General features: G+C 34.2%; 1 protein-coding gene across 15 annotated transcripts in view; it reads right to left on the bottom strand.

Annotated features, from left to right (window-relative positions):
* Nucleotides 1-5,106: 5,106 nt before the first annotated feature.
* The window catches only part of CEP44 (centrosomal protein 44), a 49,983-nt gene continuing 27,921 nt past the window's right edge, over nt 5,107-27,168 (bottom strand). For 3 of the 15 annotated variants that reach the window (XM_007496107.3, XM_056802921.1, XM_056802926.1), the window contains 6 exons: nt 25,189-25,398; nt 24,300-24,375; nt 17,301-17,393; nt 7,054-7,181; nt 6,779-6,816; nt 5,107-6,195 (listed from right to left, as the gene is read on the bottom strand). In XM_007496107.3, the coding sequence (XP_007496169.1) occupies nt 6,147-6,195; nt 6,779-6,816; nt 7,054-7,181; nt 17,301-17,393; nt 24,300-24,375; nt 25,189-25,398 (594 nt within the window). In that variant the 3' untranslated portion in view covers nt 5,107-6,146. Of the gene's footprint in view, nt 6,196-6,773; nt 6,817-7,052; nt 7,182-9,591; nt 9,937-15,029; nt 15,065-15,118; nt 15,523-17,254; nt 17,394-24,299; nt 24,376-25,188; nt 25,401-27,168 lie in introns of those variants that run through there. The other 12 variants (XM_007496110.3, XM_056802925.1, XM_056802928.1 and 9 more) reach the window with 9 other exon arrangements.

Here is a 27,168-nt window from a genome sequence, read left to right as displayed (position 1 = left end):
TCTTTTTTTTTTTAAACTCTTACCTTCCATCTTGGAATCAATACTGTGTATTGGTTCCAAGGCAGAAGTAAGGGCTAGGCAATGGGGGTTAAGTGACTTGCCCAGGGTCACACAGCTGGGAAGTGTCTGAGGCCAGATTTGAGCCCAGGACCTCCCATCTCTAGGCCTGGTTCTCAATCCACTGAGCCACCTAGCTGCCCCCCCCCCCCCGCCCAGTAATCTCTTAAAAGTGCATTAGTTTAGAATTACTGTTCCCCAAATTTCAAAAGCAATTAACATTTTTAGATTGTTCCTACTTAATGCTGTCCTTTCCCAGCTTCCTTCACATTTGACACAACTTCAGCAAAGAAGCTTGTCATTTTCAGTACCAACATATTTAAGGCACAAGTGGTACTGAAAGTTTTCTTCTGTAGTTTAATAAATTTGAAGCTAAAAAAAAAACCCTTAAAAACTTTATGTTCTTCCTCTTCTATAGGTGTGAGTTTTCAAGAATGAAGACAGGCAAGCCTAGGGATCATGAAAAAGTAGAAATTAAACCTTCAATGACCTACTTGAGCTCAAGAAGTATTGTAGTTTGTAAAGCCGACAAGGTTGTCTTTAATGCTTTCCCCAAGTGCCAGTCATGTATGTGAAGGACACTGGGAGGAAAGGCATTAAACAAAAGGGTCCTACAACCTGCCTATCGTTTTTTAAAGGTTATTTTTAAAAATCTAGAATGGCACAACACATAGGCACTGAATGGCCTATGGGCCATTTTTATTTAAGTATTAATGATTTTCATAGATATATCTTTATCTGACTTGAGGTAACTATGCTAAATTTATCACTGGGGTGGAAGTAAGGGAACTGAATTACATCACACCTAAATTTCGGGGAGGGGGGGGATAGTACTTTTGGGAGCAGCCATTTGCTGCTGCTATCTTATTACCTACAGCAAAAGCTTTTTTATCCAATTAATAAGAGGTTTCATCTACTCCAAAATTCCATTTAAGTAATAGTTTATTCACATGGCCTCTGCTGGGCTTCCTCCTCAGGATTCTGTAATTCGTAAAATTCAAGTCAACCAAAAGGCAACAATTGATATTTGTTAATTATAGGTTTGCAAAGCTTTGAAAGACAATGATCTTTTTCAATTTTTCATTTTTAAAACTATTCTCTACCCTTCCCATCACCCTGATTCTAATAATTTTTTTTAAAAACTCTCTCATAAACCTCACAGTCCAGCAAAGCAAATTCCCTTGTTGTTAATGTCCAAAAATTAATGTCTCTAGATTTAAGTCTTTTCCATGGTAGGTAGTACAATTCATCTTCAGTTCTCTGGACTCACAGTTCAGGCAGTGATCTTTTCCTCAATTCACTGACCATAAACAAGTAGGACTATAAAAAACAATTCTTTATCTTTTAAATAACACCAGGCTAAATTTGTGTGCCTTGAATAGCCTTGGAATCATGTTCCAGGTACAAAACCAAAAATTCATACTGGGGAAATACCAGAAATGCAAGTTTCTAAGTTTTCTGGTTAGTAAAGATAATACAAGTTTTAATTCCTCTAGTCAGTCTTCAAAACTGTCATTTTTATTATAAAGATGAGAAAAAAAGCATTTTTTTAAACCCTTACTGTGTATTGGTTCCAAAGCAGAAGAGCAGTAAGGGTTATTAGGCAATGGTGGTTAAGTGACTTGCCCAGGGTCACCCTAGCTAGGAAGTGCTTTGAGGTCAAATTTGAACCCAGGGCCTCTTGTCTAGAGGTCTGACTCTCAATCTACTGGGCCATCTAGCTGCTCCCAAGACAAGAAAATTTTAAAAATCACTCTTTGCACAGTCTTACTGTGTATAACTTTGACAATTGTTTTACATATGGGTAAACTCAAGTCATTCTACTCCCTCTTCTGCCTAAAGCTATTCCCCATTTACTTCCCCTTCTCAAACTTGGGAATGAGGGCTCTCCTCTATCCTTTCAAACCAAAATAAAAGGACACAAAAAACCAGCCTCCAAAAAGACAGGAAAAGGGTTGAAAATAAGCCAGCTACAATTACCTCTTGCAATGACAAGACATTCATTAACCCTTTCTTCCTTTGAGGTCTTGTTTAAAATAACATTTTAAAAGTTGGAAGGGACCTCAGGAGTGGCCCAACACTGCCTCAAGTGGTCATGTTACTTTTCTTGAAGACTTTCAATGAATTTGTAAAATTGTTTTAAATTTCTCATTTTAAGCCTATATGAGCTTTTATTTTTATTACATTATTATTTTATGTTATTATAATTTGACTTTTTATTCTAAAATTTTAAGGGTATATATTGGTTTTTGTTATCACTTTCATTTCAAAATATTTTTCTTCCCTTCCCAGAAAGCCATAGTAAAACCTACACCTCCCCCTCCCCACCAAAAAAAAGAAAACTTACCTAAATAAAAGTCTATCCAGTATTCAATACCCAATCTCAAATCTCTGCAAAAAAAGTGAATTTTCTTTCCTTTGGGAACAAGCTTGCTCAGGTTATAGTATCATTTTATTGTTTCTTATGACATCACTGACATTTTTATGCAGTTGCTCCCCTGGCTATCCTTCCTTCACTTGGTATCAAAAGTCTTCCCACATTCCTCTGAATTCTTCCTAGTTTGTCTTTTTTCTCCCTTTTTTTGGACTGCACCTGAGATTTTATTGGCATAGGGTTTTCCAGTTAAGGAATTTCCCCTACCAATACAATGTCATAACTCATTTGTTCTCCAGCGTAAAGAAAAGATGAAAAGAGAGACTGTGAAGATCTTTATGAATTTTATGAGTGAGGTGAACAGAACCAGAAATAAACTATCTAGTAACATTCTAAAGGCAAGCAACTTACAAAAGACATAAAATTCTGATCAATGTAATGACTAATTACAATGACAAAGGATTGATGAAGAATCCTACCCACTTCTGAAGTAACAGATTCAGCATACCGATATATATGTGTGTGTGTATATATATATATATATGTATATATATATATAATATATAGAGAGAAACACATTTTTTTGTTTTTGTAGAAAATGTGTAAATTTTGCTTCAATGGATTATGATTTCTTACAAGGTTTGTTGTTGTTGTTTGGGGAGGGGGGGGTTGCCCCTCTCTTTGAGAGGAGAAAAGAAAAAGATTTAAGAACTTTGATCAATGTAGTGTCCCATCAAGATCACATTCAACCTATCTCCTGACAAGAAAGCTAATGGACTCAAGATGCAGGAAAAATAAACATTTTTGAATATGTTCAATGAAGGAATTTTTGACTATGCTTATTTTTTTTTTTGACCTTCTTTCTGCCTTTGACAACATATCTTGCAATGGGGTCTCAGGATCAAAAACTGTGAACAATTTAGTTACCTTCTTAATACAGTTCCAAAATGCCTTAAATAATGGTTGAACAAATTCACAATACTACTAACAATAAGGATAAGTCGTTGTACGTCTTCCTTTTGTTTTTTAATTTTCAAATTAATTTACCTTTTAAATTAAAATTTTTATTTCATTCAAATCTTTTAACATAATTTCCCCTTGGGCATGGGCAAAAAATATCTCATTCTACATCTGAATGCATTACCTTTCTGTCATAAGCGAGTAGTATGTTTTTCATCAGGAGTCATCTGGAACCATGTTTGGTCATTGCACTGATTTGAATTTTTAAGTCTTTCAAAGTAATTTTTTTACAGTGATATTATTGCATACATTGTTTTCCTGGTACTGATTCTGACTGTAAGAGGTAGCCCAGTAGAGAGCCCCGAGTCTGGAGTTTGGAATACTTTAATTCAAATCTGGCCTTGGATACTGTTGTGTGACTGAGCACTTAACCATTTCCTTCCTTCTGTTCACTTCACTTTGCAGTGGTTCACATAAGCCCCCCCCCCCAATTTCACTAAAATTGTCCCTTTCATCATTTCTTACATGTGACGTCTTTTTGCAAAGTCTCCCAAAACTATTTCTACCTTTTGTCATCTTTTAGTTTGCTGGATGTGAAATGAAACCTCAGTTGTTTTGACTTGAATTTCTCTCAGTGATTTAGAACAGTCTTTCATACCATTAAATTTACAAATTTTTCTTTAGTTCTTTGATATATCTAGTGTAGAATGGATTCTGGTCTTACTCATTTTTGTTCATTTCAACATACATCCTTGGATATTATGTCCTTAACATATTTCAAGTAAAGATTTTTTCCCTATCTAGTGCTCTTCTTTATCTTAGGTCAATGGATTTTGTCAGAGCAAAAGCTTTTCAATTTCCTGTAATCAAAATATTTTCTTTTTGACTGTCTCAGTCTCTTGCTTAGTTAACAATATTAGTTCTAGACAATTTATGCAAATTATTTTTTTGAAACAGTAATGGCTTTTATTTGTTCTAAGTTTGTTGTTTTTTTCCCCATGATTCAAAGGAGGGTCCTTTCAATCTAGTAATTCCAATATTTTATTAACAAGTAACCGCTAGGTAATTCATGATTATAAAATTATGCCATAGCACAACAGGTGGATTCCCTTGAATAATGATTTCTCTTGGTACATTTAGAGATTTATTACAATTGCAAAAATTTGTGTTATATGCCCTTAAGGTAAAAATTTGTTGTGTAAAGTGTATGTTTTTGTATTTGTAGGAAGACACATTTGATGATGTTATAACTAAAGCAAAATGCCATATATAATATATCAACAATGTTTTGCAAAATTTTCTGGTCACTCAACAAAAAAATGTGCCAATGTTCTAATTATCCTTTTCAACTACCACCAGCATGACCCAATGGCAATGTAAGTAAAGTCATTCAGAAGCTTGCCTTCCCATGTTTTTAGACTTTGGAATACACATTAATGGTTTTGCTCTAAGGTGTGAAATATAGAAGAACCACAAGGTGGCACTATAATTCTACTGAAGAGGTAACTTACAAGTCAGCCCACAAAAGTTTCATTTACTAATATTTGCTACTTTTAAAATTATAATTCTTTAGAACAATTAATCCTTTTAAAACCAATTATATGAACTGCTGTAATGAAATTTTTTAATCTTAAAATCCTTTGTAAATTGAGCAGTGGATGGAATTTCAAACTTTCATAACTTATACTCTGTAAAAAAAAACCACACTTGTTATGTTTAAGGGAACATTATTTTATTTGACTTTAGTGCCATATAAAACATTTAAAATTTAAAATTAAAATTCTTAATTACATATATATTTAGGGAAAAATAAAATCAAAGGAAAAAATTGTTTTCTTCCTTCATAATAAAGGAACCATCTTCTCTTGAAATCTGTTCACAGTAAACTTCCTTTTTAAAATGAGAACATTTTAAATTCTTTTTTTACCTTGACTCAATTCCATGTAAGCTTCCATCAATATCATCCACATCTCTAAAGAAATTTACAACTTCAAATCACAGCACCCATTCCACTCCTCCACCCACCCCCAAAATAAAAAGAACAAAAACTAAAAACCTTTTTGTGTATCTTTGTAACTCTGGATGGTCTCCATCTGTGCTGCTGGTCTTAAAATGTGTTACCGAATATGGCACTAAAACACTCAACACCTTTTTCACAGTAAGACTTCAGACCTACACATAAATATAGAAGTGGGAGATCACACTGACCTTCACTTTTTCAAAGTTAATTGAGAATCTAATGCATCACTACTTTTCTACTAAGTTGAAAAAGAAAAGCTGTATTTTAAAAAATAAAAACATTTTCATTCTCTATGTGTACACTTAACTTTTCATTACAACTTATTTGACTACACAGATGGCAAAATGGTATGCATGAAAATCTCTTGGGTGCAATATGCAAGTCCCCATTGGAGTGTTTCCAACAGGATGTAAACTGTGGTCCTCAAGCCTGCACTTTAAAAAACATATTACTTAGCACACTGCCAACAAATGTCAACACAAAAATACACTGCTATAATGACTTCACTCTGCAAAAGAAATCTACTGGAACAACAGGAATATTTTCCTCGCGAAAAGCTCAAACACAGTAAAGTAGTGTAATTACAGTTCAAAAGAAATAAATTACTTCTTCAATAATGAATACACCAAATGGAATTCTTAATGTATCAATATCAATATATTTTAAACTGTACAAATAAATCTTAAAATAAAGAAAATGTTCAGTGTTGAGTCTCAGAAGTCCATGGAGGAAATTCTAAGAAGAGTTATTTGAATATTTCAACAAGTCAGCAGTTTCTTGAAACCTAAAAATGTTTTAAAAATTATTAAAATAAAATGGGGTATTTAAGAAATTAAAATTTTACAAACCCTAAAATAATCTTTTATGTATGTAGGAGGAGGAAGTTACTATTAATTTTTTAAAAAGGAGCTATGACAAGGCTATGGAAAGAAAAGAGCTAATTATGACTTCAATAAAATGTTTATGATCTAAGACATAAGTAATTTTTATAGTTAGAAGGCTTTTTAACTTGACATCTTTACAATATAAAAAAGCCATTTCTAAACAGCTGAACACAAATATTGTTTAGTGTTTTGTTAATAAAATGATAGATAATGCTCTTACTAATCATCCACACAAAGTGGACTTTTTAATCCCTAGTTAATTCCATTAACAACATTTTATATTACTAGTTAGAAACCCAAACAGTGACTCATCCCACAAACATATAACTGAAGGGGGATTTATTATCCTCTAGAGTCCTGAGGAAATTCCACACCTGATTGAGAGACCTTTGCTTTGGAACACATGCATATTCTATAGGTACCTGACTCTGATACAATTCCCTACAGAGAAATGAATTCTTGTTGCCCTTTTCTATTACTTACATTTTTTTTATCCTTTCTATTTTCTCCATTGTTGTTTCCTGTAATTTAAAAAGGAAAAAAACTTAAATGACTCCTTCAAAATAATCAACTTCAAAAATGACCCTAATCCTATAAAACAGTATGAAATACTAGTTTATGTATCATAATTTTTATGAGAACCGAAGTGATTTTTGAAAAGTTTGGCTTTTCTTTTTGCCAGTACAACTAAAAGTAATGTTCACTTGTTCTCCTGACCTTACAAGAAAACCAACTAAGCATTTATCAGTTTTACTTACCTTTGAAGTCTCTGTCAAACCAAAGAAATTAATAGTACTGGGTTGGGGAGAAGAATCTGTGGATAACAGTAAGCTGTATCCAGACTGCTCAAGAAGACTCTCTGGCATATCTTCCCTCCTTTTTCTATCTGTGGAGAGATTGATTTTTAAGTTACCTTTGTCTTTCTGCTCTCATTGTGGGGTCAACTATCGAACAGTTTGATTTATAGTATATGACAGAAAAGAAGGTATTGTTTAGATATAAAAAGGCTATTGGTACAGGTCCAAGATTTGTCCTCACAAATCCACAATAACATGTACAGAGTGCCATACGACTTCAATACACTCATTCTCTCACTCTCTCTCTCTCTCTTCCCCCCACCCCCATGAAGTCTACCACAGAAATGCTACATTTTTCTATTTTTCTTGATTACTGTCAATTCAAACACTCAGATAAGTCAAATTAAGAGTACATGTTCAAATTCAATCTTCTATTAATTATTTTCCAAATAAGTTGCCAGTGCTAACACCATTTAATTACATCAAAGGGATGCTATCAATAAATACCTGACAGGAAATGCCTTTCAGTCAAGATTTAAAGTGCCTCCCAAGAATCTCACTAATATACTGAAATAGATTATGGAAATTGTGGGATAAAGAATTAAATAATTTTCAAATCCACATGATTTAACTACTAAAATTCTGCAAATTATGCCCAGAATTCCTGATTCATAAGCACCTACTCTAAAAAAGTGGAGACAAAAATTGTCACCCTTATCTTCATTTTTCAACTAGGAGATATTACTGAAAATTCGACTACTAAATCACATGCAGAGCATGTATATATACATACTTATCTACCTGTCTGCTAATAGATATCTTAGCAAAGATATACTCCAATGGATTAATGATCTTATCAATATGGGCAGTCTCTTCAATGAACAGACAGCAACTCATTTCTTCCCCCTTCCCCCCCCCCCCACTCTGTGAAACTCTCAACCAAGTCCTCAAATAGGGTCACTTAATATGCTCAGGGATATCTTTTAGTTCCCTTGTTATCCTTTACTCTTGCCACTGTGTCTGTTCTTTTTTCCAAGCATACATCTTCTGGCAGTCTTTGTACTTTTTTCTTGCATAATTTCTTGTCTGTAATGTATCATAGCTTCTTGATACCCAATATGGGACTCTCCATTACCTTCTGTGGGAGATTTTTTAATTCTTTGGAGTCTCTAGTACTCCAAAGGTAATCCAATTCATTTTCTCCCTCCTATTTAATTCTGAGCTCCATTTACTATCATTTTTGTAGTCTTTGCAGGATACGTTTTCTTTTGAGGAGCTCTGTAAATTGTCCACTAAACTATGTGCCACAGAACAGTAGTTTCTAAAGTGGATGGATTTGGCGTAACCTCAATGGGCTTATGATCAACCAATTGGAGGGTGGGGAAAAAGGAGATCCATCCCGTACTCCTCCCTACAAAAACCAATTGCCCCCAACATAACAACAGTCCCTCACTTTTGCCTTCTCCCAGGTTTCAACATTTGGGTGGTCCCTTGGACTAGACCAAGCAGATATAGTGCTAGAGGCAACTCAATCTATTTTATATAAGCTTACATACATTCATATCAAAGTCTCCTCTGATAAAAGATGAGCTATGTAAGGGCAGGGACTACTTTCTACCTCTATCTTTAGCCCCTGGCACAACACCTAACCCACTAGCAGCATTTATACCAGTGGAGACAAAATCCTCCTCCCAACCTTCCACACCCTGCCTACCCCTCATCATTTTGTAGCTGTAGCACAAGGCATTCTATGCTCTCAAGTAGAAGTGAGAACTTCATACGGACAGAGATTCACACACAATGAGGAAACATGGATGGGTTGTGGTAAGATCTCATATATAGCTTAGTGTCCCCTCTGAATTTCTCTATTTCTGCCAAAAGAACCACCACTAAGCTTACTAATCATCAAATCTGTCATATATCATCTCTTCATTAACATGTCACATGGCCAATTTTTACTCCCACAATTCAGGCCTTTGTCATCTCTTGCTTCAACTACTGCAACAGTCTTCTAAAAAAGCTGTGAAAATGAACTTCCTAAAGCACGATTCTGACCATGAGTCTTTCTACTCAATAAATTAAGGACTAGATGTGGAGCTAGAAGGCATTGCAGAGGTCATCTAGACTAATCCCTTCATTTTACAGAGGAGAAACTTAAGCCCAGTCAGACTAAGTGACTTGCCTAAAGTCATATAGATAGTATATGTCATAAGCAGAATTTGTACCCAGATCCTTGGACCCAAATTTGGCTCTTTCCAGTGAGTCAAATATTAATTAATTCATCTCACTTCTTTCAATGTCTTTTAAAATAACTTTTATAACTCAAATAATAACTAGTATAATAATACATGTATGTCACTTATAAATAAGTTAATATATTTGAGTTGGGAATGAATGCTAAAACTTCCTTTTATTAATGAGGCTGCACAACCATAAAACTCTGGAACCAATGGGCTTAGATATTGATCAATCTTTCCTCTCTTTGTCGTATATGGATAGTTAGGTGAGCTCTAAACATCTGGGGCTTGACTCAATCAGCAAAAAGTCATCCACAAATGAGAGTATTTGGAGAGGTTCATCAATTATGGGGAATCAAACTTTGAATTAAGAATGTATAATAGATTTAATGGGGAACTATGGTGATTATTCATCTTCTTGTTTTATGTATCAAATTAAATTACCAGAAGGTCTTTTGAGGTAGTATCTTGTACTACCAAATCAAGTAGGCCCCTCTATTTTTAAACTCTTACCTTCTGTCTTAGAATAGACACTAAAAACCAGTTCCAAAGCAGATGAGTGGCAAAGGCTAAGCAATGGGGTTGTAACTTGCTCAGGGTCATATACCTAGGAAGTAAGTATATAAGGCCAGATTTGAACCTAGGAAAGATGCTTCTTGAGCCAAGTGATGAGGCACTAAGAAAACAGAAGTAGGAAAGGCAATTGGACTAGATGGAGGAGATCTATCCTATATATATTATAGTGCTTCAGGTAACTCAATCAATTATTTGGTCCATTTTACATAAACTTACATATACATATATATATATATATACACACATATATATATATTCATATGGTCTCCTCTGATAAAAGGTAATCTATCTAAGGTCTTCATATCTCTAGCTCCTGCCACAATACCTGGCATAGAGTAAGAATTTAATGAATATCTGTTGATTGATTAAGGGTGTTGAAGAAATAGTTCTAAAAAATATCAGAAGAGGAAGATACTAAAAGTGTGAGGAAAATCTCAGGTAATCATTACTAAATAAATCAATCAAAGAAAGCAAACAAAAGAGCTCTAACATTTGCCAACCCATATAAATTCCTTCCTATCTACAATTTTAATGAAAATAATCTATTCAGGCATTGAGGGTATCTATCACTGGAGATCATAGTAGAACAGTCTTTTTTAAGTGATATTCTACAAAATGTACTCTCAAGAAATGACTAAATTCTGTAAAGAATATAATATCTCACTGTGCTTGGTGTTTTTACATGCAAAGAAGTATGTGTAAAGGCATGATATGTTAAATATTTAAATCCACTATATTTTAGACTAATAAATAACATAGGCAGAACATGAGTAGGGGGGTATGGAAGGGAATAGAATTCCCATTTCTATAGAGCCTACTATGTGTTAGGCACTATGCTAACTATTATATCTTAGTTTGTCCTCAATAACCCTGTAAGGTGGTGAGTGCTATGACTAATTTATAGTGGAGGATACTAAGACACTGTTTATGTGCCCTGGGACACTCAGCTAGTAAATGGCTGAAGCTGAATTTGAACTCATGTCTTCTCAACTCCTGGCTCAATGTTCTATCCACTTGATTATAATATACCTCTAAAAATAAACTGCCCTCCTTCCTCCCACAACAAAAGTCTACCAAAAGAAACTAAGCCTCTGAGCCACTATAAACTCTATCAACAATAAATGGTGTCAAAGCAACAGGTTGACAGCCATACTCTATCATGTAAGGAAATAAACTGAGATATTTGTAAGAACTATATTCACTGTCTGGCTATAATGTTTATAATTAATCAAAAATGAATTCTAAATTGAAACAAAATTTTAAATTTCAGATTCAACTTTATTGCCAAAATTGTAGCTCTGAAAACTCATGCTTTTTTCTTTGAATATCTTACTGAAAACAAATTAGAAATCAGTAAGTGAGGGGCAGCAGGGTGGCTTAGTGGATTGAGAGTTAGGCCTAGAGACTGGAGGTCCTGGGTTCAAATGTGACCTCAGACATTTCCTAGCTGTACGACCCTGAGCAAGTCACTTAACCCTGATTGCCTAGTCCTTACCTCTCTTCTGCCTTGAAACCAATACACAGTATTGACTCCAAGACAGAAGTTAAGGGTTAAAAAAAAAATCAGTTGGTGAACAAGTGTTTCCTCCTTCTAATTCATTTACTTTTAATATAATTACTTTATAGACCTAAAGCTGTATGAAACACTTGTGAATTCTATACCTGCCTTACCAACACTAAATGTTACATTCTTATTTCTAAACAAGTACATTCATGTTGATTTGTTATTAAAGATATTCTCGACCAAAAGCATAAAGAAATAGTAAAAACTATGGAACGAAGTTTTACAGGACAGTGTGAAATTATTTTCTCAATAAAACATCATTCTCAGGCCCTTGTGTTCAGCAGGAATAAACTTTTTTATGACTTTGCAATGAGTTCTTTATCTAACAGAAAGTATTACATGTAGAAGTAAAGCAAGTAGAACCTTCAAAATTAATCTTAGTACTTCTAAAACTTTGCTTCTAAAAGCATAGAAGGAATTTCAGTATTACTCAGTATAACTATTCAAAACTGATCTCAATGATATAAAATCAATGCCAGAGATTATGACAAAGCATAAGCACCATCTACTAAAGGGTACTTCCCTTCTTAGCTTTCTTCATTAAAGAGGTATTTTCTCTAGCTCTTCATAGATTAACACTTTCACTTCCAACACCCTCATATTCAAACATTCATGCTCAGCACATGTATATATTCTAGGAAGCTTCTACACCATGGTTATATAATTGTCTGTGTCTCTTCTCCCAGGCATTTAACTGCTCACAACCTGACTTTTGACCTTATAAACTACTCTAAGATTCCTAATAGCCTTTTCACAGGCTTATCCTTTATTTCTCTTCAGCACTTGACACTACTCACACTCTCTTCTCCTAAACACTCATCCCTAGATGTTCATCACCTAAATCTTGCATGTCTGCCTTCTTCTAAGCCTCTCTGTCCCACTCCCTATGAGCAAATCTCAGGGCTCTGGTCTTGTGTCCTCTTGTCTTTCCATAACCTTCACTTTTAGATCTCTTTAACTCTGATGAATTCAACTACTCCCAGATGTATATTTCAAGATCCAGACTCTCCTGAACTCTAGTCATATACCACTTAGTACCTACTGGTTGCTGCCAATTGGATAGTGTAGGCTTATCAATTGCCACTCATTTTTTTCTCCAAACATCTCTCTCTACTTTATCTATTTCTGTTGAGGGAACCATCATTCTTTCTAATCTTATAACCAAGTTCATTCTTGACTTTTCCTACTCTACCACATCTGTCAAGACTTCAATTCTAGCTGCAATATATTTTCTCATAAGTATCCCATTACGTCCTCACATTAAAACCAAATTGCTGCTACTCCTACTAAAAATAACAGCTAATATTTATTACAGCATGTACTATGTGGCAGATATTGTACTAAAAACTTGACAATTATCTCATTTCATCCTCACAACTCTGGGAAGTGGGTGCTATTAGCATCTCCATTTTACAGATGAGGAAATAGAGGTTAAGTGATTTGTCCAAGGACACATAACTAATAAACATCTGAAGCTAGATTTGAACTCAGGTCTTCCTAACTAGATCCTGTACCCTATCCACTGCACCATCTAGCTGCCCCAATTAGCTCAGGTCTTTGCTGTGAATCTGTCTGTACTACTACAATAAATTACCTGCTCTCCTAGGCATCAGGTTGTTTTTTTCTTGTTGTTTTTATATTTCCAATCTGTCCTTCATACAGTTGATGAAATTGGTATTTCAAAGTACAGGTGTGACCATGTCACTTGATAGCTCCACTCAACTCCAGTGACAAATACCAACTGATCTGTTTGGCTTTTAAAGCCCCTCACACTCTGGCTCCAGATGAATTTTTCAGTTTAATGTACCTAATAATTTTTCCTTCCTTCCAAGTTAGGGCCAGATTGGCCTGCTTGCTGTTCCCCACACAAAACACTCCATCTCCCACTTTTGTGTCTTTGTACAGGCAGACTCCACTTCTCTTTCCCATGCTGGGAATGCAGCCCAGGTTACCTGCCAGTGAACTGAAATGCCTCTTCTATCCCTGAAGTTTATATTGAGCTCCCAAGGGGCTGGTTTCCACCTAATGGAAACGGCCCTATCATTGATCACTTTCCTCTGCTCCCTCCCACTTCTCTCCCCACTGATGGCAGGTACTTTGGCACATTGTAGAAACTTAGATTTTTTTTACCACACACTGACTTCAGAGCAACTTTCCAAGGGTTTGGCCTTCTATGTTGCTCCTAAACAAATAACTGTTGTCTTTTCTCAAATGACCTTGGTCTTCTTTGAACAAAATCTCCCCATCTACATCTAATGGATTCTGACAATGATTTGCCAGGAGATTCATCCTCTGGTCTGTTCTACCTCTTGGAAACCTCCCCTGATTTAGTACACAGATTCAGGTTTCTTCTAAAGTTAGGCTGAACTAATCAATGTAAACAGAGACTAGAATTGCAACCAATACCTGTCAACAATGGCTCCCAGTAAATACTACAAAAGTTCCTATAAGGAAAGGGGACCCTTAGAACTGCCTCCATTATTCAGTAAGTCAGCGAGGTTCCTCAATTTGGGTTTGAATGCTGAGGCATTTTACTGATATGAATAAACATATTTATTGCTGAGTACTAGCTGCTTCTTCACGCTAAAAAAGCCCAAGTCAAATGCCCCTGGCTTTGAGGAAGCCTATCCCAACACCTGCACCAATGACTAAGTTAGTGAACTTCCTCCCAGCTGACCCTTACAAGGTATTTTGTACCCATCTTTCTTAAATACTTATCAACTAATACAGTCCTTGCAAATATCATATTCCCCTACTAAAGCAAAGTCGAATAAAATTGCCTTACTTAAACTTTAAATCTCAATTATCACCTAGGATTGGTTGAACTGACTAATCTGCCTTTTAAACATAATTTTTCTACTTAATCTAAGGAAACTTTTTTAAATCACTAATTTTAGACTTAGAACTTCAAAGAATATCTAATCCAATCTAAAAGGGGGGAAGGGTCAGACCAATGAAGTGGCTTACCCAAAATCATCCAGCTGGTCAGCTGGCAAGTTCTGAGATAAAATCACATCTCAGGTTCTTTAATGCCCTTTGTAAATGTATCCTGTTGATATTTTTATATGTGCCTAAATTGGATTTCCCAAAAATATTATCACCTAAGTGGTATAATCTCTACTGAATGTTTTTGACAAAGCATGCTTCTGCCAGAATTTTAAGCATGGAGGTATGAAAGAGTAAATGGAGAAGTCAATGCCAAAAAAAAAATCCAAGATATAATTAAGAAAGTAAAGTATTTGGTAAAACTACCTTTTCCAAATGCTTCTTGATGAATTATAATAATGGGTATGAGATAAAAATAAGTTATTTTTCCCTCAAAAAAAGTCCTGTCATATTTCAGAATAAATTTTTCAGTTGATTCTTATTTTTAATGAAAAGTTGCACTGTTTTTTACTTCTTGTAAGGCTCTTGATAACAACAATTTCTTTTGAATTTATCACTTTTATTTTCATTAAATTTTTGTAGCTTCAAAATGACCATAACTTACAAACTTTGTTTAGTTCAATACTAATATTTGTTAGTACTAAATCTTTAATAGGCATCCTAATTCAACTCACCCATCTTCCTGCACCTTCTATTCCTTTAGCTGCATCTATAAGAAACATTTCCAAATTGTACTACATACATGGTTTGGTTTAAAATATTAACTTTTTCCATAAGGTTTATGTATACTAAGCAAGAAACTTATGAAGTATAGGGAAAGTTAGAAATCTGATCACTAAACTGGTGAGCAAAACTCTGTTTAGAAAAATCCCCATGAAATAAAATATAAATAAAAATGGAACCATTTCTAACATTCACATTTCTGACCATAAGTTTCTATATCAGTCTGTTCTCTATCAAAATACTAATTTTATTGTATAGAATTCCAACCACATTCCTTTTCCTGACCCACAGCATTTTTCTGACTAAATGAGGCTCTTGACTTGATACCTTTCTCATAGCTGATTCTACAACCCAATCATTTACTCAACAGGCTGCTTCTGGGACTATGTGTTCTAGTTCTTTAGGCAACTACTGTTCCCTATATGATAACTGAAGGCTGGGAACCTAAAAAAAAAAGATAATTAAATCACAATTACCCACATATGAACTGCTTATTATTTTAATAACTTGTAATAACTCTACTCAATATACAACAGATTAATTTTAGTCATTACTTGTGTTCCCCACTTAAAATGTTTCTTAATAGATTTCCAGAAGTCTGAGCAGTGCCCCTTTTCCATTCTCCTTTCCAGCTTATATCCTAACCCCAACTTCCCATTTGATCTAGAAAGCACTACTTTTAAAATTTTTTTGATTTTTTAATTTTATTTACAATTAAATTAAAATTAAAATAAAATTAAAATTCTCGTTGTTTTGTACTTTAACTGAAGAATTCAATTTTATTCATTTGCAAATTCTTATTTTTAATCTAGGGAAAAACCCCTACCATATGTGTGTGTTTGTTTTTAATCAGCTAAAAGGTCACTGCTCTTACAACTAATTAAAAATGCTGCCAGATTGGGACCACTACAAAACCACCAGCTATAGGAAATTTTTTAATTGTTTCAAATTTGGGATTTACTGCTATTATTTGAATTTTAATATTCTACCTGTTGAATAAGATGGGTTGTTAAACTTAAAACCTATTATTAAGAAACCTCTGGAAAATTTCTACTCTAATCTATAACTAGACTAAAGGTGGTCTTAAATTCTCAAAGGCTGTATTAGCAAAAGACAAATTCTCTAAAGTTCTGCCAAGCAGGGACGATGATACTGACAGTGTCTGCTGCTGTTAGAGGACAATCCTAGTAATTGCCTCACCACCAGCAGGCTAGTTCACTATGACTTTGGTAACATATAAAGCAGATAAATACATTACAGGGCCCCCAATCTTGTGCAGTCTTTTTTACCATTTTTATAGTGACAGAAGCAGAGAGAAAGGCAGAGAATGCTATGAATTCCACAGTCTTTATTAATTAAGCCACTGGCATCCTAAAGGTGAGATCTCTGTGATACACAACCAGAAGACATAATAAGTTGCAACTAAATGGAAGAAGAGTTCACAAAATGTTCTCAGAGAGACATCATTATGAACAGAGTTGTAGCTTATGTACCTATATCTTTTAGAGATGAATTAGTAAAGAATTTCTATGAAGAATTCTATAAGATTCTCCAAGGCAAATCAATATATGCCATAATACTCAATGACATTAACAAAAGGTAGGAAAACTGTTGGAAAAATATCTGGGTCTAATAAATGGAAGTTGCCAAAGGACTGTAGATATTCAGAAATCTCATATTTGTATATCATAAAAAAGAGCTGTAAGCACTGTTAGACAGGTAAATACCAAACAATATCCAAAAAAATGAAACTGATAAATCCTTAAAGGAAATGCCTGAATGAAGGTGTCATTTCAGAATTAAGTGATCCGTACGTAGTTGGATCATAAACTGTTTTAAAGCACAGATTGATTTTGTCACCAAATGAGAAGAAAGGATGAGTATAGAAGAATTGAACATCCGAGGAGGATTTAGGGGAGGATATGGACAAGAATCTTATAAGATAGTATAGATGGGCTGCACTGGAGGAAGCACCCACGTGGATGAAATCAGAGATCCACTGAAGTGACACAGAAGTTGCAAATAGCTGATCCAGCCATGGAAACAATTCCATCAGTATGATTTATTTATAGTACCTTTAACCTTAGGAAGCATAAGGAATTTTATAAAGATCTTATTATTAATAAAGCAATAAAACTATTTCAATGGGAGATTTTAATGAAATGGCCCTCCCCACCTCCCTGGCCAAGAAACATTTTCGTTTGGACCACGTAAAGGAATACCAGGCTCTTTTTCAGCAGCCAAGTCATTTTTTCCTCCTTCAAGTAATAAGTTGTTGTGAGTGAATCCTCCCATGTGATAAGGATATTCGATACCTGTTACAAAAATATCAAACATATTGTTTGTGACATAGCTAACAAAGATATACTACTAATTTGGATATAGATATATTTTCAATATAAGATTTCTTAATTAACAAGATTACCTATGTCTTAGTAATAAGCCTTTGAGGACACTGAATTAAGATATGTCCCTTGGGGTTATGGCAGGAGCCTAACAAAAAAAAGGATTTCCTTTCAAATGGCGAGCTGAAAGCAATCCTCTATCCAAGTCCTACTCTAATCTCATTCTGGGAAAGCAATGCCTACTTTCTTGAAGACTCTGCTAACACAGTACAAGTGCTCTGGCAGATCCTACAAAGCTGGAAGAGCTTCTAGGTTAGCTCCAACCATGCACTATATGCCTGTCATTTGAAGAATAGTTAACCTAAGTTCAGAGACATCATCCCCAGGTTGGCTTTTGGCCTTAGCAACCAACTCTTGAAGACCACCTGCTAAGGTATAGAGGAACTGTAGTAAGTTTCAATGGAGGATATAACTACATCAAATGACAATAAAGATTCTCAAAGTACTAAAAGGAATATTGGTGTTTTGTTGTTGCTGTTGGATTCTTTTGAGAGAAGAGGAAATTCCTAGCTCTAAGTCAGAAAGGTGAAGGGGAAAAAACAAAAACAAATTAAAAAAACAAAAGCTATAGAATCAGAGCAACTGGGTCCAAATCTCAATTCTAGTACTTTCTACCTAGATGAGCCATAATCCTATAAAAACACAGAGATCAGTATTCCATTCCATAAGATAGGGCAGATTTAAGAAATTCATTGATTAAGAGTTTGAAGAATCTTAGAAGTCATAAAGTACAACCCTTTATTTTAAAAATAAGCCAACAAAGGCCCAAAGAGGTTAAGTGACTGTAAAGTGAGTAAGCAGGCATTTGAATCTCTGTTATCTGATTCCAAATCCAGTGTGCCTTTTACTGTTACCACTCACTCAATTCAGAGTTGAAATCTTAGAATGGCTTTAAATAATTTTTTCCAAGAAAAATGTTATTACTTCACAGAATCCTAACTATTCTTCACAACTTGGAGGGAAACTTCCTTCCTCACAAAGCACATACCTTCTATATTTTAAGGCAATGTTTTTGGATATTTTAGTAGTAATCCTAGTATATTAGGAAAAGTGAATGATTTCATCTATTTAAAAAATTGAGATGAAAGAGATAAACCAATTTAATTATGAATATTGCCACCTGATGGAATTTTTTGATGCCAAAGTATATAATAGCCATAATAAAATTTATAATTATTTTGTTGAACTAAACAGGAACAGCCAATTCTTCAGCAGGCAAGATCTGACTGATAATCAGAATTCAGAAGACTGAAAAGAAACATCCTGGAGATAGTACACCTGCTTGTGACATATTTGTAAGATTTTCCCTAAAGGTTACATGAATGTATTATTTATTTTATGATAAAACTATCTTTGAATATTAATGGGTCCCAAATTTAAATGATCTCTATTTAGGTGAAACCTAAGATTGGAGCAATAGAACTGTCATGGTCCCTAGAGTATATACTAAGTAATGTCCCTATAGAGGTACCCTAATTGCCAAGTAGGCATCTCACTTAGAATTCCAAGTAATTTGCATCATGTGCTCCAAGTTCCTTGAGGTAATAAAAAGGGGAATAATTTCCAGTGTCTTATAGTCCCTGGAAAATTAGGATAGAGTCCCTGAAGAAATATATTCCCTGAAGTCAGAGTGACCTCCTTTCTTCAATCAATTCTCTAACCCTGCCACTTACGGGCTACCAATAATTTCTGAACTGCCCAAATTGATGGCCTTTTGTCAGTCCTCATCTTTCTGGATTTCTCTGGTGTATCTGGCAATTTCTTCCTAGACATTCCTTTCTCCCTTGGTTTCTGCATCACTGCTGTCTCTTGCTTCTCTTCCTTCCTATATGATCTATTCCATTTCACTTTTGCTAATCGTAATCCTCCCACCAAACAGGAATATAGTTGACATACTGGTGGTAGGCATCTGAAACTTAACACATTCAAAATGGATGTCATTAAAACCAATCCTCACTCACTCTTCTATACTTATGTCAAACATTTTACTATCCTCAAAGTTAAGAGATTTACAACTAGTTATCCTTTACCTTTCTGACTACCTTCTCTACATCTTTCCCATCCTTCCTTTCTCTCCACTCACAAAATCTCTAACATAAATTAGGACCCCAGTAGCTCTTGGGCCACATAATTGTAGAGATATTAAATTAGACTCTGCTTCCAGACTCCCTGCAATACTCTCCACGTTTATTCCAGTCAATGAAGGTCTTTAGGCACAGGCTGAATGATCATTTCTAGGTATTAAGAAAGGAGATTCTTTCTGGATATGGTTCTGACTACTGGGTCTTTCCAACTCTCAAATTCTGTCGCTGTCTCAACAACTTCTGATGTATCATCTATTCCCTTTGACTTCTCACAAATTTTTTTTTTCTTGAACCTTTGCCACTATGTTTTCCTTTCAACAGCAATCAATTAGAGTGTACTGATATAACAGAATGTCAAGTTTTCAGTTAATTTTTATATTTCACCCATTATTATATGGACAATCATGAGTTATAAAATGACATTCTCATATTTCTCAACTCCAACACAAATTTAAAATTATTTCAAAATTTTAAAAAACTTTCCTCTAATGAGTGAAACATAGAAGAAAAACAACTGCTTGAGTACATGGGTCGAGGGTGATATGGCTGGGGATATAGACTCTAAATGATCATCCTAGTGCAAACATCAACCACATGGAAATAGGTTTTGATCAAGGACACATGTAAAACCCAGTGGAATTGCACATCGGCTATGGGAAGGGGGAGGGAGAGGAGGAGGAGGAGGAGGGGAGGGAAAGATTATGATTCTTGTAACCAAGGAATAATGTTCTAAATTGACTAATTAAATAAATTTTTCCAAAAAAAAATAAAGACACATAAAAAAAAACTTTCCTCTGATGATCATTATAGAACCAGTAAGGCTTCTAATATTTATGTAACTTTTTGTGGTTATAAAGCACTTTATATCCAATATCTAATATAGCAGAAAAATAAAACTGGATCTAGGTTAAAAAAAAAAACAAGAAAGATCAAGTTCAAGTAAGTGTCTTCTAAGCTATTTCTTAGCCGATTTCAAAAAACAATCTTAACTCCTCTGAGCCTCATCTTCATTTGCAAAATGGGGAAAATTGTGGCAATTGTAGGGACAATATTAGAAATTAAGTCTTGTTACATTAGTTTAGAGATAAGAAGTGGAGAAGCTGGCTTGAGAAAGAATTGGAATTTAAAACAGATCTGAGACAATGTCAGTTTCAAATGTTGACAGTGTGTGGGGGAGTTGCAATGGTTTTTCTGTGGCAGTTGCGCTCTCTCTCTCTCTCTGAGTGCTGGGAGCAGGTAACACCTCTTCTCTCTCCTCACTGTTTGAAGGTAGAAGGAAAGGAGGGAAAAGCCTGAAGGAGCTAAGTGATTTCCTTTTCCAACTTGGGAAACACTAGTGACTGTCTTTTGCTGTTTCATAGATTGTTTTATCTCTGAGAAGACCAAAGAAAAACCCAGTCTTTAGTTTGGACTCTGAGTCTGCTAAGGCTCAGAGTTCTAACTTGGTTCTTGCTGAGGCTCAGTCAGCTGGCCTTTGGTATTTTTATAACTTGAAGACAAAGTTAAGAATTATATACTTATAAGGACAATAGTGTTAGTTTATTGTAAAATAGAGAAAATTTGGGTTAGTCAGATCAGGAAGGATCACTGTAGCCTTTGGAAACAGGAGCAGTTCCTTGTGGAACCAGGGAGTTTTAATTTGAGTGGAGTTGGAATTCTTTAGAGTTAGAAATACTTTTATATCCTTATGTTCTAAATAAATAGCTTATTTTTATATAACAAGTCTCCTTAGTGTCCTTGTGCCTGGCCCTGAAGAGAAGTTCACTTATGAGCTTCACTTCACTTATATAAACACAGCAAACAGAGTATCTAATCAGTTTATATCTATAATCATGAATTGAGTATATTATTTTTACACAATCAAATAAGAAAATGTATATAAAAACATATTTGAAAGTGCCAATGACCTGCCTAGGATCACACATTACAACCAAGTATGCTTTCTTGCCTGTTTCTCTCTTTGGACAGCACTGCCCATCTGAGCTGGTCAAAGGGGATGCCCAAGATGGTTAAGTTCCTAGGTATATTTCTATAAGAAGGAGATCACAAAATGTGAAACTTCTAAAAAACCTTCTAGACTCTCAGGCCACACACAACTTTGACAGAATGTTCATATAAATTTCTGTTCTTTTACAAAAACACTTAAAACATACAAATTGGGTTAATGTATGAAAGAAAAATTTTAAACAAATTCTTATCAATATTATTTGAAACATGGGTATAGATTTCCTTGATAAAGTTTTATCTTTTTTTTAATAACAGCTTAATGTTAGCTGTAATACAATGGGGACTGTATTATTCCCTTAGGCAGTGAAATACAAGACACTGTATAAAATTTAACTGTATCAAAAGTTCTCTTTATATCTATAGTCTAGGCCTCTTAACTTTGGGTCCATGTAAAAACAATTTTTTGATAACTATGTTTCAATAAAAATGGCTTCCTTTGTAATCTTCTGTTTTATACTTTATATATATATATTTTTAAGTCTAAGAAGGGGACCATGGGGTTTACCAAAATGCCAAACAGGTACATTACAAGAAATTCTGCAACCTAGTTTTTTATTTATAGAATGTGAAAAACATGCTAATAAATGTTACTAGAATACCTGAAATATGCTAATATTCCTTATTAAGTAATATTGTATTAACTTACAGAGACAGTATGAATCATTTTCATCTTTACTTAATGAAGTTTCTTACTAGAATTACATGTTTCTAATTTTTTTAGGCATTTTCAATTCCTAGATATTTATATTGAAATTAAACTACAAAAAGAATGAGGCGGATTTCTCAACCTCCAGAGAGATGTCTAAATAGTAAATTTCCAAGTTGGAAGCACAGAAGAAAGTTTCAGGACAACTGCACTTAAATCAAGTTAGATACTGCTTTCAACTGATAATGGTGCAAAGGGGCTAATGCTTCAAGGTCTTCAATATTTGACTATACTAGCTGGGCATCTATTTATTGAAATGAAGTGTAAACTCACTGAGAAGCAGTATTTCAACTCCAATTTTAAGATCTGAATAAACCTAAAAATCTTTTTATACTCATAAAGCACTTTATACTTAATATGGAAGAAAAAGAAAACTGGATCTGGGTAAAAAAGATCTAAGAAAGATCAAGTTTAAGAGTTTTCTGGGCTATTTCTTAGCTGATTTTAAGCAAGGACTTGAGTCCTTGCCTGAGTATTCTAAAACTAAAAAAAAATAACTGAACTTAAAAGATAAGACAGTATATACTTGTAGAAAATCCTATGCAACCCTGAGGAGAAACACCATTGGATGATCAATTGGCTTTGCCAACTACTTTCTGCTAAATCTAGAATTTCACAAAATATGATTTTTTAAAATTGTGTAATATCTAAAAATATTAATATGACTATTACAAATACCTTACTGAATACATACACTGAAATTATTGTTAGGGCTTCTCATTAACACAGATAGATGACAAGTAAACCATGAAATCAAAATTATAAATTTCAAGCAGACAGAAAAAAATCACTCAGTAATGTTGCTGGGGAAAAAAAATCAAGTTGTCAAAGGCAAAAAGAGTAATATAATTTAAAATTACTGTCTAATTCAATTTTAAATCCAGAACAGAATTTAGTTATCTCACCTGTGCCCACAAGAATAACAAGAAAAAATAAAACAGAAGCCATTACTAAAAATATGACCAAACACTTTTAGCTCTGATACTGTTCCAATCTGGGAAAACTGCAGTGTGGGAAGGCCTAGTAAGATACGCCATGCCCCAATCCTATGCTATTCCTGACAAACATGTAATAACAATCTACCTTTCTTGAGTTGGAAGCAATATAGTTTTTAGAATTCTACAATACTTTTTATATTACCAGCAAAGGTGATGTCTCCTCTCCAGCATTTAACATTTATAGATGAGTAAGCTACTGCTTACTGTAAATTATAAAAAATGTAAATTTAGCACTTTGGTACCACCATTAAAAACTTTAGGACACATTGAGTAAATTATTTTCAGAGGATGATCTAGAGTTGGAAGGCACCTCAGAAACCATCATATCCAAACTGTGGCATTTTGCAAGTAGGAAAACTGAGGCTAAGTTAAGTGACTTTGTTCAAGGTCAAACAGGTAAGGATCAGAGATATACCGAGATCGGTATACTTTTCCCTAAAATATGCTGTCCCTTCCCCCCCATCCATAAAGCACACTACTATTCATGTCATATGAAAAAGAATTAATCTCCCAGAGTCCCTCAGACATAGGCTCCTAGCCACTATTTTCTTCTTCAAGGAAGCCACTGCTAGCTTCCTTGAATTTTTTTTTTTAAACCCTTACCTTCCGTCTTGGAGTCAATACTGTGTATTGGCTCCAAGGCAGAAGAGTGGTAAGGGCTAGGCAATGGGGGTCAAGTGACTTGCCCAGGGTCACACAGCTAGGAAGTGGCTGAAGCCAGATTTGAACCTAGGACCTCCTGTCTCTAGGCCTGGCTCTTAATCCACTGAGCTACCCAGCTGCCCCCTGAAATTTTTATGAGTAAGCACATCAAGTGTTTCTTAAAATTTTCTAATAGGAACAAACATTAATGAGACTATAAAAACTTGTCACATATTTCTAATTGTTAATATTTTAGTTATAAATACTTAAATATAATTTATTATAATTAGTATATATAACTAATATCCGTGCACATGATAAACTATGATCATTACAATATTCTGATAAGCATGGCATATGTTATTATTCAAGAACTTACCAGGAGGTGAAAGAACCCTGTTCCTGCTATACTTGTGATCTTCTTTCAAATCAAGAGTATCTGAAGGTACATCATACTGAAATGAAATTTTTAGGATTTAAGATACAAATAAATAACAATCACATTTTATTTTCTATCAGGTAACACTGGTTTCTTTGTGTAAAAGAATTGTCTTTTTTTAAATAAAAAATGGATGGAATTTTTCTAAAACTTGATATTAGTATATTAATTTTGTATGAAGGAAACAGATAATGAAAATATCTGGCAGACATGAGGTGATTTTCAAATGTGAGAGTCAAAGGCATAGCAAACATTTTAATGTAACGTATTAGATTATTATAATGCAAGGGAAAGGAAAATAGTAAACAGAATAGCCTGTGTATCTACTTTGATCAAAGATAATATAAATTGCTCAATGTATTGCTCTCCTCAGTCTACAAAGCAAATGACAGAATTTCAGAGACTCAAGAGGAAGTCAGTAACCTACCTAATTTTAAATACTACTAGAAAGAAAGTTATTTCAAAACCATCAGGTTTATCAGATTCTCTGGCCTGAAGTGAGGATACTGGGCTAAATGTGGCATCAGGAATATTATTTCAAACACCAACTAGGTATATAACTGTAACCAAGTCATTTAATCTGAGATTTAGTTTCCAAATCTACAAAATGGGGATAATACATGCAGTGTTTACTTCACAGAATTGTTGTAAAGTCTCAAAATAATGTAGGCACAGTGCTTTGTAAATTTTAAAGCACTATTTATTTGTTGAAGAAAAAGTCACTGAAAAATCAAGGTTATTAAAATTTTTGTTAATTTATATGTATTTCATAAAAGGTGAAAATAAAGATTCAACATATCTAAAAAATGTTTGAAGGAATGTAAAATACCTTTTTAACATGTAAAAGCATTTCTGTTTCAAGGAGGGTGACACGACTTAAAAGATTATTCCAAACCATTTCATCTATAATCACTTTTCCTTTCAGTTGTTCTTCCAAATAATGTAACTTTTCCTCAATCAATGTCTGTTTTTTAAGTTTTTCTTGGCATTCAGCAAGAATATTCCGTAGTTCTGCAATCTCAGAATTAACATCAGATTCCTGAAGTAACAATAATAAAATCAATAGGTTTTATAATCTGAAACCCAAAACAAAAGTTCTTTCAGCATCTCTAGTAAAAGATATCAATATTCTAGAATCTACTTTTCTCACACCCAGCAGCAAAATCAAGAGTACACACTTTTTGTTGAGTCATTTCAGTCTTGTCTAACTCTTCATGACCCCAATTGACATTTGCTTAGCAAAGATACTGGAATGGGTTGCCATTTCCTTATCCAGCTCATTTTACAGCTGAGGTAAGTAGTTAAGTGACTTGTCCAAGATCACACAGCTAGTAAGGTTCTGAGGCTGGATCTGAACTCAAACTTTCCTGACTCTAGGCCACAATCTAGTTCCCCTACACAAAGTCTAGAATAATGTAATGTTAAAAAGGGCAACTGAACAAATCTTCATTCTGCAGAACAAAAGATCAAGTGTACATTCTTCACAATAGAAGGTGTGTGAAGAGGATAACAGGTTCAAAGAGTTGCATATGCCAATATGGTTGCTTTCTAGTATGGTAAAATTGGTGCCTATTTTTTTTTTAATTTTGTTATCTTTTGTTTTTACCTCAACTACATTTCCCATTGCTTCTTTTATCTCTCCCCTTAGCAGGAAGCAACATCTAACAAGAAAAACACTTTGGAAAAATCAATACTATGAAAATGTCTGATATTATCTGAAGCATTCCACACTCTATGCAAAGAGGAGAGAACTCTGGCTGATATTCTTTCACAGCATTCAATTTTAGATTTCCTGTGACTAATTTCTTTCCATTTACAGTGTTGTGGTCACCGAGTATACTGTTTTGTTGTATCTCTTTTATTTCATTTGGCTTCAGGTTATATAATTTTCCCCATGTCTGTTTTTATCAGTTTCTTAATGACATAGTAATACTCCAATGCATTCATGTGCTGCAACTTATTTAGCCATTTCCCAGTTGAAGGGCATCTACTTTGAGTTCTTTTTTAAGACAAAAAAGGGAGCTACAGATATTTTTATATAAACAGGGTGATCAATGACCCCTAACTCCAAAGTATATGCCTAGAAAGCAGTGGAATCTCTGGCTCAGAGTATAACCATTTTCATCATTTTTTTTGCAGAAATCCAAATTTGTTTCTCCATCTTTCTTTATCCCTCTAAAATTGACTATTTCTATCTTTTGTCATTTTACCAATTTAATGAATGTGAGGTGAAGTTGTTTTGCTGTATACTTCTCTTATTATTGGTGATTTTTGAATATTTTTTTCACATGGATATTGTATACAATCTCTCCTTTGAGAAAAGAATCGTCTATTCATGTCTTTAGACTTTTTTGGGGAACAGTTTTTGATCATGTACATTTCTAGATTTATATATATACTTGGATAGCATACTCTTACAGAAGAGATATTTGATACAAATATTTTTCTTTGTTGGCTTTCCCCTTTTTTATCCTATATACTCTCCTTAATAGCAATACTCCATAAGTCTCAAAAAGTGAAGAAAAAAAACCTGGGAGGTGAGAGAGAAAAGGGGAGGGAAAGAAAATGAATCATGTAAACATGGGAAAATATTTTAAAATTAAAAATTTTTTTAATTGGAAAATTGAAAAAAAAAATCACCAAACTCCTTTTCTAAGACAAATAGAAGTCCAGATACTTAAATCAGGGATAGAGAAAGTAAAAGAACTAGAACAACATTACTAAAGAATTATGATTTAAAATTTTAAGTAAAACCCTAGGAAAAAATCTATAGTATTACATCCCTAAAATTATTCAGCCTGGCCACAGT

This window comes from Monodelphis domestica, chromosome 6 (assembly GCF_027887165.1).
Source record: "Monodelphis domestica isolate mMonDom1 chromosome 6, mMonDom1.pri, whole genome shotgun sequence".
Lineage (NCBI taxonomy): Eukaryota > Metazoa > Chordata > Mammalia > Didelphimorphia > Didelphidae > Monodelphis > Monodelphis domestica.
This window is presented reverse-complemented; position numbering and strand designations above follow the sequence as displayed.